The following is an 11597-nucleotide window of genomic DNA, read 5'->3' on the forward strand; positions in this document are numbered from 1 at the left end:
CACGGCCGCCCAAGGGGCCCGCAGCGCCGCTGCCCTCAGCACGCGGCGCCGAGGCCCGGCCGGCCCGCGCCCACCTGCCGGGAGCCCCCACGCCCCATAGCTCGCTGCGCCGCCGCCCGTCGATCCCGGCGGTCAGAGGCCGAGGCGGTTCCGAGCGGGGAGCGCGGGGCGGCGGGCCGAGGCGTCCCGGGAGGCGGAGGGGAAGGCGCAGCGCGCAGCCACCAACACAGCGCCCCGCTCCGCCGGCCCTGCCGCTCCGCCGTCACGCTCTTCTGACATCACAGCGTGGAGCCGAAGGCCCCCTTCCTTGAGGGTGGGCCACAACGATGCCCGAGCAGAGGTGGCGGAAACTCGAAGAGGACTCGCCCCACTTTCAGCTCCCGGGCGTCGTACCGAAGCGCTGAGCGCTTCCCCTGGGCGTCGTCGCGCCCTCCCCAGCCTGCCTCTGCGCTGCCGCCGCTTGGCCCGAAGCAGGCACGGTGTGGGCAGCCCGGCGAGAGGGGAGGCGGTGGAGTGGGGGCGAGCCCGCCCCCGCCCTTTCCTGGGCCACGCGGGGGGCGGGGGGGCGGTGTCGGTCACGTGGCTGCCATGGCAACGCGGCCCGCCCGTGCGGCAGCCCCGCCCCTCCCCGGCCTGCCCTCCCTGAGGCGGAAGCGGCGGCGGCGGCCGTGGCTGGTGATGGCCGGCGCCCCGCTGGCCCCGGTGGCCCTGCTGGCCCTGCTGTGGGGCTCGCAGGTGGGCGGCGGCCGGAGGGAGGGAGGGGGCGGGCGAAGGGAGGGAGCTTTGTGCAAGTCCTGCGGTTACGGCGCCTCGTCCGAAGGCAGATCCCGGGGGAGGGGGGCGGCGGGCTGCCCTGGTCCGGGGGACGGGGGCCGTTGGGACCCGCCGGGGCGGCGGGTGCGGGCAGGGCCTCGGGGCCCGTTTCGTCCCAGTGCCTTCCCGCGCCTCCTCTGCCTTACGGCGTTCCAGGCGGAGGTTTGCGATGTGGCTTCAGAGCCCTTTGAGATGAACGCGTGAGCTGGGCGGTTCTTTTTCAGGGGTTTCCAAGCGATGTGCTCTGCCTAAAAGAGGAAAAACTCAATCTCTGGGTGAATAACTTCGCGCTTGTTACTGTCGGTTTTCCTTCCTGATAGTCTTTCTCAAGCTGCTGGTAGTTCTGTGTCGGCTGCACACAGAGGTTGTGGAGTCTCCTTCCCTGGAGATACTCAAAACCTCCCTGGACGCGATCCAGTGCGACCTGCTCTGGGTGACCCTGCTTTAGCGGGAGGTTGGACTAGATGGCTCCCAGAGGTCCCTTCCGACCCCTGCCAGTCTGTGATTCTGTGATCCATTTACCCGTCCTTCTGGCAAGGCAATTAACAGAAATGGCCTTGGTCCCCCTGTTAGTTCTTCGTTCCAGCCTGATCTTTCCGCTCCAGTGCTTGGCTTGCAGCAGCACAGCTGTGCTTAGCTGCCATTCTTCTGATGGAAAAATAGAACAAAAAGGTGGAAGATTATTTTTTTCCATTACCCTTTCAGATGTGACCTGAGTTTTGCCATTCCTGGTGTCTTAACACTTCCCCATTTCCAGGATGTAGTTTTCTTTCTTGACCTGTTTTCCCTTTGTTCTGACTTTTCTTATTATTATTTCATATCATCTTGAAGTGGTTAATGATTCTGTTGCATTTGGAACCTTCTCTGCTGTTTTCCTCATTTTGGAGTGTGATTAGCAATCACAACTTCAATGTAAGAAATCAGCAATCATAACTTCAATGTAAGAAGTTTCCGGGTGTGGGATTTGCCTTCTAATTCCAGAACTCCCCAATCCAAAGGACTTCATTAGCTAATTTCCAGTTTGTCAAAATGTTCCCATTTGTAGTCCAAAACAGTAGCTGCAAGCCTATTTCTGTTTATCTATCTTCATCTTTTAAATTGAATAAATCAATTTATGATGCCTCAGTACACAGTTACTTTCTCCTGCTGGTTCTTCTGATCCCACCATCATAGAATTTAACTACTAATGCGTATTTATTTTGTGTTTTCAGGTTTTAAAAGCATTTGATTACTTCCCTTCTTGGGAGGGACAGCAACAGAGGTACAAGCTGGATATAGGCTGGCCTAAAATTCCAGAATACTTCACTGGCCAAACATTTTGTGTTGCTGTTGACTCTCTTCATGGTTTAGTCTACGTGGGCCAAGTGAGTGAGAACGTGGTATTTCTCTCCTTGTTGTTCTAGTGCGGTTTTGCCTCTAAAGTGTCTGGTTTAGACTAGGATATGTGTGTGTCTGTGTGTCTGTATATGTACATGTGTATATATATATATGAATTATTATAGTATCAAAATTAGTGAAAAATGTAAATATAGATGTCTCTGCTGTATCCATATTTAAAAGCAGTTCTGGTACCACACTTGTTTGTGCTTTTAAAAACAAAAAAAAAATCTGTGATGTGAACGCATGATCCAACTTAACTGAGTTACAGTAGCTTCTTCCCTTAACTGTAAGGTAAAATGTGATTTGGGAGCAACTGAATCTTCCACTCTTTCAGCTTTTGTGCCATGAAATCAAAACCATGCAGCTCTTTCAGCCAGTTCCAGTACCTGGAGTTCAATTATTTGCTGTACTCGGTTCTATGCATTGGTATCCTAGGTCACGGATAAGACATGGAAAGTGGTGGGATTTAATTATGAAGCACAGTATGAGTACTTGAGTGCCATGCAGCTAATCAGTACAGTTATAGCTTTTCATGCCTGTGTTACACTTGGCGTATTTTTCAGCAAGAACGTAATAACACGATTCAAAATGAAGACCAAGATAGCTGCAGGAGCTTGGCTGCTCTGAAAATTGGTCTCTGTGTGATTTATGTTGAAACTCCAGAGTGAGTGGAAGGTTTCACATGCTAAATTTAGACCCTTCTCTCTCTCCTTTTCTAGCTGGAAAAAATGAGATCTAGCAGACAATCTCAGGAAATTCTTATGATTCTTGAAATGTTGAAAGAACCTTACAGAGGGGAATTTTCAAAAATATGGTTACTTGCTTAATACGTTTTCTTAATAGAACTTTTTTTTCCCTTTTCAGAGGGGAGAAAATGTGCCAAAGGTACTTGTATTCTCAGAGGAAGGCTATTTTCTTTACTCCTGGAATGATACGGTGGAAATGCCTCATGGTATCTTTGTATTGAACACTGCAACAGATAGCTCGGTATGGATCACAGATGTTGGAACAGGTATGCATGGTGGTGATAGGAGGTGTTAGGTGGGGAAGGAAATGCTAATACTGCAGGTATTACTTTAAACAATTCATTTATTTAAGCCTGTCAAACAATTCTGAGACAGATTTGTGCTTTTCTTGTCCTGAAGAAACTTACCGGGTGGTGTACAAAATACTCTGAAAGTTCAAGAGTTGTGCTGTGTGTCTGCTTATAGCTTCTGAACTTAGTAAGCATCCCCCTGCCCCCTTGTGCCCCCTCACCCCCTGGAGAAGTATCAGGGAAAAAAAAAAGTATCTTCTGGCTAGACTTACTGTCTGTCCTAGGTTTGGTGACCCTAATACAATAGGTGAATATTGTAGCCTATGGATTTACTAACCCACAGTCATATTCTCACTGTAGAATTTTGTCTGATTTATTAATATACTTGTGAGTATCAGGGGACTTTCTTTTTTAATCTTGGTAATCAGTTGTAATACTTACTTTGTTTTGTTAAAAAGTTTTTGTACTTTTCTTTCTTAATTCAGGGAAATACGGACATACCGTGAAACAGTATAGCCCTTCGGGTAAACTTATGCAGATCTTGGGCACACCGGGTAATGCTGGTTCAAGTTTGATTCCCCTACAGTTTGATCAACCAGCAGAGGTCTTTGTAGAGGAAAGTGGAGATATCTATGTTGTGGATGGAGACGGAGGAATGAATAACAGATTGCTCAAACTATCCAACGGTATGGAGAAATGAACTTCCACAGTACTTGACCATTAAAAATTGAATTTTAAATGGCACAGTTTGAGAATATCTTTAAGCGAGGACTAGGTAGAGCTGTCATTTAACATTAATTTGAAGATGTTTTTGAATCAGATCCTGTTTTATTGCTTGTCACTTCAGGAGAAATCTCCTAATGACAAGAGGCTGAGAGAATGAGTTTGTTCCCTCATTGAAAATGAAGGCTAAAGGGGATTCTTATTGCTGTCTTCAAGTCAGTAATGGGAGGGTACAGAGAAGACAGAGCCATACATTTCTTGGAAATGCACAGTGAAGAATGAGGAACACTGAGCAAAAGATGCAAGAGGGGAAAAGTCCAGTTTGATTGTTGCAGGGAAAGATTCAGAGTGAGGGTGATCAGACATTGAATAGCTTGCCAAGAGACGGTGTGCAGTCTCCACTCCTGCAGGTGCTCAAAATGGGATGAGTTATGAGCAACCTGGTCTGACTTCAGAGCTGGATTTAGTATCAAGGCTAGTCCTGCTTTGAGAAGCAGGTTGGATCAGATGGTGTCTGGAGATCTTTTTATACTTAAATTATTGTGTGATTCTAATTAGCTTGCTCGCATTCCCTGGTTAGATGATCGGTGTTGGTTAGGGCAGTGAGTGAGGAGTCTGTGTGCCTACAGCTGGGAAAAAGTGGAGGAGTTACTGTTTGTCGTTTGTGCTGTCATAAAACAGTCAGTATCGTAATATCTAGTTTGCAAAATCGGTAAATTGTTAAAACTCAAAGCTGCCAGGTAAATGTAAAAAATCAATTTAGTAAACAAGTGAATATCGTGATCAGACACCTAGTTCTAATTTACTTTTTTTTTTTTTTTAATACAGTGCTTAACAAACCCTGGGACTATGGCTCTTGTGTGCTAGTGGCTACATTTCTGTAACCATAATCCTGAAACCACTAATAACAATCCAGTAGTCACTGCGGAAGTTCAGTATTTCTTGGGTTTATGTATCAGGAGTACTGTGTTTAAAAAGTCTGAGTTTAGAAATTTCATCCTTTAAAGATTACTCAAAATAACTTTGCAAGGGAATGACTTAAAGCTGTTTTATTTGTTGTTTTCATACTGTGATTTTTTAATTATTTTTTTTTACCTTTTATTTTGCGTGGTGCTCGCTGTTTAGATTACAAAGAGATATGGCTGGCTGGAACAAATGGGACCGGCATTGGTCAGTTCAAGATTCCTCACAGCGTAACGGTGGATCCTTTTGGACGGGTAAAGAATAAAGGCAAAGCTTTTTGTCATCTTCCGATAGACTTATTTACGTATATTTGAACAAAACAAATTGTATTTCTTTTTTAATTGAACTGTTGTGATCTGGGTCATTTTATGGGGGTTACGGTTTTCAGTGTGGTAGTGGTCATGAGCTGAAGTTTCACGCTGCAGATCCTGATGAAGTAGCTGGCTCCAGGGTTAACACAAGGGTTCTGACCAGTTACGTCGTCCATGTCCTTGCAACAACAGACTGTTCCTCCTGCAGTTTCTAAAAGGTTGCCATTGTGAGAGTACAGGAGAATTGTCTTCTGTAATAAACCTCTACCCAAGCGCATAGTTTCTTCAGAGAACTTTTAATTTCACGTTTGGAAATTGCAAATAAGCTTAAGATGATAGTACAGCTCTAGCTAGGAGGCTGTGGACATCAGCCCTTTTCTGCGTGCAGCTCAAGGCATTCAAGAGTCCTTCTGCCAGGTGATAATCATCGTCTGGCTTTTGCTCTCCTGCTCTTGTAGAGGAAATATGCGGTTACTCCGTAATCTGTTTCGGGGAAAATAAGGTTGCTTGACTACAGCATCTTAAATCACTCATTTGAGAGAATTCTGCTGATGCTGCCTGAGCCAGAATAAGAAGTGAATGTAAAATTACATTCAGTTCTCTGATGAAAATGGTAGGGTGGGAAGGAGAAGGGGAGGGACATGGTCACTTTGTGTTGAAGGGTGCCCGTGAGTATATACATTCAAAGACAGCAATTGCCATGGGCTACGATTTTATTGTCCACATAGTGTTGATCATCAGCCTAGGTTAAAAATAATTGTTAATTCTAAGAAATCTAAGAGAATGCTGTAGTAGTGTTTCATTTAAAAATAGTGATGAAAGCTCTCACATCGACTTGTTAATTGCTCCCTTTTGGGTGATATCCCAGAAAAGTAATGAAGTTTACTTATCAGACTGACAGGTTGTCAATAATTGTAGTACAAGAGACTGGAGCTGTCTAGTGGTACTGCTAGCTTGCATTTTTTGTGAACCCAGCACAAGGTGGGACAGTGACAAGCCGCACAAAACTGGTTGGACAAAACATGCTGAAAATGCTCGTAGTGTTTAAGTTGCTCAATATTTATAGTAGTATTAAGCATATCAGGAGTGTTTGCAGAGGCAGTTGTCATAGGCGTGGATCATGCAATGAGACTGCTGTTGAAAAACAAATTGTAAGTGGGTGACAGACCAATATTTTTAGAATATGTCCTCACTGGGGAGAGGGAAATCCTACTAAAAATATCCATACTATAGCCACAAAAATAAAGAGAAGGCACTGATTTCTCTGTTAAAGTAGTATAAAATAATTTGTGTATGTTAACTATGTGGTGGTTTTGCTTTATATCTGGAAGTCATATCTACTTACATAGTTTTGAATGGGGAGGTACTTCTTTTTTGCTACAGGATACTTTGCTCATGTAAGAAACTAATGCATTTGATTTGTTCTGTTTGTGAACAGCCATGATTTTTGTTCTTAACAGGTATGGGTTGCAGACAGAGACAACAAAAGAATCCAAGTTTTTGATAAAGTCACAGGGGAATGGCTCGGGTCTTGGAGCAGCTGTTTTTCAGAGGATGCACCCTATTCTGTCAGGTATTGTTGAACAGTTCTAGAAGCATGCAATTACATAAATAAGGTGTACTCTTACTGGTGAATTAAAATGTTGATATTTAATGCATGATGACAAGGAGTTAACCAGTTTAACTAATAGGATGCTGGGCCCAAATCATATGCAAATATCTGCACAGTTGTATCTTGACGGGGAAATCCTGGCTTTACCACAAGCCCCATGGATTTGAGTACAGGATTGGGAACTTAATTTTAAAGATGTTGTATGTTGTTGACCTTACTGTTGCAGCTTTTACAGGAAGAGGGATTGTCTTGAATGAGTTTTCTGTAGCATTATCTGTCTCAAGCAGCAGCAGCAACATGTAGAGCAAGGCTTACCAGTTGATTCTTAATGTTTCACTGCATTTAGACTGTCATAGTCTTCAAAAACTTGACTATTAAGGAGGTTTTGTTTGTTTAAAAGTGCATGGTTGTGTTAAAATGAGATGTCATAGGGAGTTCATAATTCAAAAATACATTTCTGTCTTTCCCAGGTTTACTGCCAATTACAAATACATGATTGTAGCTCAGCTGAATATCAACCGGTTGGCAATCTTGGCAGCACCACCAGTTGGCTCCATTGGGGACTGCGTTATGGTTAACACAGTCCAGCTGGCAGATGAAACCAAACCACACCTTGTGGATGTAGACATGAAGAGTGGAGCAGTCTATGTCGCAGAGATTGGAGCCCAGCAAGTACAAAAATACATACCCTTAAGCTGATGGTGTCCTATCACTGCTGTTGCACAAGCTGCGTGACGTACAACACCTATGACCACATTTCCTTGAGTTTTCTGTATCTTCTGTTTCCTCAGACAAGCACAGAACATTGTGCTCGCAGAACTGTAGAGCTAAGAATCTGTCCTAGCTGTTCTGCAGTCCTGGAGGAGTACTTGTCTTGAGCTGCGTTGTGGTTTAACCCCAGCCAGCAACTGAGCACCACACACCCGCTCGCTCACTCCCCACCTGCACCCACCCCGCAGCAGGATGGGGAAGAGAACTGGTGGTGGTGGGAAACAAAGTAAAATTCATGGGTTGAGGTAAAGACACTTTAATAGGACAGAAAAGGAAGAAAATAGTAATAATTATAATAATAATAAAAGAATTAGAATATACTAAACAAGTGATGCACAGTGCAATTGCTCGCCATTTGCCAACTGATACCCAGCCAGTTCCCGAGCAGCGGCCCCCGGCCAGCTTTCCCCCCAGTTTATATACTGAGCATGACGTCATATGGTATGAAATAGCCCTTTGGCCGGTTTGGGTCAGCTCTCCTGGCTGTGTTCCCTCCCAACTTCTTGTGCCCCTCCAGCCTTCTCAGTAGCTGGGCATGAGATGCTGAAAAGTCCTTGGCTTAGTGTAAACACAGCTCAGCAACAACTAAAACGTCAGTGTGCTAGCAGCATTATTCTCACACTAAATCCAAAACACAACACTACACCAGCTACTATGAAGAAAATTATACCAGCCAAAACCAAGACAGGCTGTTACTTGTTGTAATAATGCTGTGGTGGCTTTTGCTTTTGTTGCTGGCAATTGTAAAATGATTTTGATAAGGATCTTAATTTTGTTATAGAAAACTTTCCAAACACAGCTGCTGTTCTTAAATGTATAGGGTCATCTTGGGGCTCCTCTAGTTAGGCTCTGTGTGGTGTTAAATGAAGGTCAGAACTGTCTGAAAGAAGTCTATAAATGATTTCCTGGGAGGCAGGCACCTCATTTTAATGTTCCTTCACTTGTTTTTTTGAGTCGTTGTGCTGATACTGCCAAACACTGAACACAGGGGTGCATTACGATGTTGAATAACGTGCTGCTGGATACTGGTGTCAGTGCTGATACTGGCATCTGCTTAGGTGGTTAATGGCATAAGCATTGAAATCTAAGTTTTCAGCTCTAGCTAAAGTGGTAAAGTCTGTAATAAGCCTAAGTTAAATTGATATCAGGCACTTCAAACTAAATTAAAAGGATGTGCACAGCAGCCAGCTACTGATTCTTAACTAAATCAATTCCTACCCTGATTTGATTTACAGCAGCATGAGTTTTCTGTTCTGTAAATTTCCTAGTGAAACATACTGAAGTTCAACTCATTTAAGTTCCTCAAGATAAACAAATTGCAATTCACTAGGAAAGTCTTAATCAACATTAGGGACCAGGAGACACATGATTTTCTCCCAATTTCATTGGAGCTCTGTTAGTTAACAGCAGTGTGTCTGTTTTGATTTGGGAATTTTAAACTCTTTTCTATCCAGAACTTAGACTTCATCAACTCCGTTAATGTCTAGAGTTGAGTTTCTTACACATCCTAGGAGATGTCTTCAAGTTCTGTCCTAGAAATGCTATCTCTTTCCATTCCCAGTCCAGAGTGATTCTCTATTCTTTACGTGGTGCTTCAAGTTTTTAAGTTAGTTCACTTTATAGCATAGGGGGAACAGGGTATAGGAAAATGGAATGGGGAAAATGTCATGGCAGAAACAAGACAGTGAATAACTGATTGCCTCTATAAAGCTGTGGACCTGCATTCTGTATTTATCTACTAGCTCTTCAAAACATTTGGGAGGATTTTTACTGTTTCCACACATTTATTCTACTGTGTGGACTATTGTAATGCTAATTACCAGCGAAGAGAGGCAATTTTTTTTCTACTTCCTTAGAAAGGGAATATGGGAAATAGATTTATTCTGTTAGGAAATAGCAACTTCAGTGAATGTTATCAAAAGCAAATGTTTCTTAATTTGGCAGTTTTCAGCCTATGATCACAAATTAGTGGGTCAGCAGATGGAAGATCTGTCCAGGAAAGTCAGATTCATATTTTCTGTGGAAAGTAACTCAGCTGTGGAGCCTGATGGCCTGATTTCAGTACTGTTTGAGATTGATGCACTAAACGTGAATTTTGTTGTTGGCTACATCCACAATAACAAAAGCAGATCTTACCTGGCTGCCCTCGTGCAAGCCTTAGAACCAGAACTTCAGGGTTATCGGGTAGCAGATATGGTCCATTGTTCACATGATCTTGAATGGGAGTTGGTGAGCAATATTTATTAGCTGAAAAAGTAGCAGTACTTCCTCTAGACCTAGCTGGGTAGGTCCACATTGCTTTGCGGTGTGTGGTGTGGATTTTCTAACTAGGTCTCCAGTAGCTCAGGGATCTCTGCTCTGTGTGCAATTTAGCTATTTCTCACCTACAGAAGGTGGATTTGTTTTTAAAAATATTACTATAATATCATTAACTATGTTTGAGCATATCTTGGTGGTGTAAGGGGTCCAAGCACATCCATCTTTCCTCACCACATCCTCACTTTATTTATTTTTCTTTTGTCACATCTATTTGAAACAGAACTCGAAGCTTTCTGGGAACATGCTTCTGTGTTCAGTAAAGGAGTAATGCACTTTTGGATGTTGACGAGTAAGTTATTTCTACAAGTTTGTGTTTGCTGCATGGATCTGCTCTCAACTCTCTTTACATGGGCTTTTGCAGCCCCTAGAAATGGAGAGCATTCATCCAGTTTTGTCTGGCTTTACTGAAATAGGCCATGGTGCCAAAATGTGCCTTGCCTCTAGCCATTTGGGTATCTGTGATAAGAAGGGATGCTCATTATTAACTAGTAGACTCCTTTTTACCTCTGCACCTATGACCAGACTGAGAAAATGATTGATTTGTGTGCTAACTTCCTATCCTCTGAAGGTTTTCTTATGTATCATCTTGAAACTGATTTCTGAAAAATTGCATAGTAGGATAATTTGATGAAATAAATTGAGAATTTCCCGTTATGAAAGCCTTGGGCTCTTTGTTTCTGTGGTAATATCAATACATTCCATTGCAATGGATTACTTTTCTAAATATGGGGTCCTCAGCACTTTAATAAGGCATTTAATAATTTCTGATACTAACATTCTTGTTCAACATATTCATCAGTGACCTGGATGAAGGGACAGAGTGCACCCTCAGCAAGTTTGCTGGTGACACAAAACTGGGAGGAGCGGCTGACACACCAGAGGGCTGTGCTGCCATTCAGTGAGACCTGGACAGGCTGGAGAGCTGGGTGGAGAGGAACCTGATGAGATTTGATAAGGACAAGTGTAAGGTCCTGCACCTGGGAAGGAATAACCCCATGTACAGGTACAGGTTGGGGGCTGACATGCTGGAGAGCAGCTCTGCGGAGAAGGACCTGGGAGACCCGGTGGACAGCAAGTTGACCATGAGCCAGCAATGTGCCCGTGTGGCCAAGAAGGCCAGTGGCATCCTGGGGTGCATTAAGAGTGTGGCCAGCAGGTCGAGGGAGGTTCTCCTCCCCCTCTGCTCTGCCCTAGTGAGGCCACACCTGGAGTGCTGTGCCCGGTTCTGGGCCTCCCAGTTCAAGAGAAACAGGGAACCACTGGAGAGAGTCCAGTGAAGGGCTACTACGATGATGAGGGGACGGGAGCATCTTTCCTATGAGGAAAGGCTGAGAGACCTGCGGCTCTTTAGCCTGGGGAAGAGAAGAACTTATCAACACTTACAAATATCTAAAGGGCAGGTGTCAAGAGGATTGGGCCAGGCTCTTTTCAGTAGTGACCAGTGACAGGACAAGGGGCAATGGGCTCAAACTGGAACACAAGAAGTTCTCCCTCAACATGAGGAAAAACTTCTCTACTCTGAGGGTGACAGAGCACTGGAACAGGCTGCCCAGGCTGGCTGTGGAATCTCCTCAGGAGATAATCAAAACCTGTCTGGACATGATCCTGTGCAACCTGCTCTGGGTGAACCTGCTCTAGTGGGGGGGTTGGACTAGATGATCTCCAGAGG

The 11597-nt window shown here is 44.3% G+C and overlaps 1 protein-coding gene across 1 annotated transcript; it reads left to right on the forward strand.

Moving 5' to 3' along the window:
* Nucleotides 1–648: 648 nt before the first annotated feature.
* Nucleotides 649–7583, forward strand: NHLRC3 (NHL repeat containing 3). Its single transcript, XM_086481909.1, has 7 exons — nt 649–735; nt 2025–2177; nt 3058–3205; nt 3715–3915; nt 5078–5169; nt 6687–6799; nt 7309–7583. Exons 1-7 carry the CDS (start codon nt 679–681, stop codon nt 7535–7537), a joined length of 993 nt encoding a protein of 330 aa, XP_086338035.1. The 5' UTR covers nt 649–678; the 3' UTR covers nt 7538–7583.
* The last annotated feature ends 4014 nt before the right edge of the window (nt 7584–11597 follow it).

Source organism: Leptosomus discolor, chromosome 1, assembly GCF_034619465.1.
Source record: "Leptosomus discolor isolate bLepDis1 chromosome 1, bLepDis1.hap2, whole genome shotgun sequence".
In the NCBI taxonomy this organism is placed as follows: Eukaryota; Metazoa; Chordata; class Aves; order Leptosomiformes; family Leptosomidae; genus Leptosomus; species Leptosomus discolor.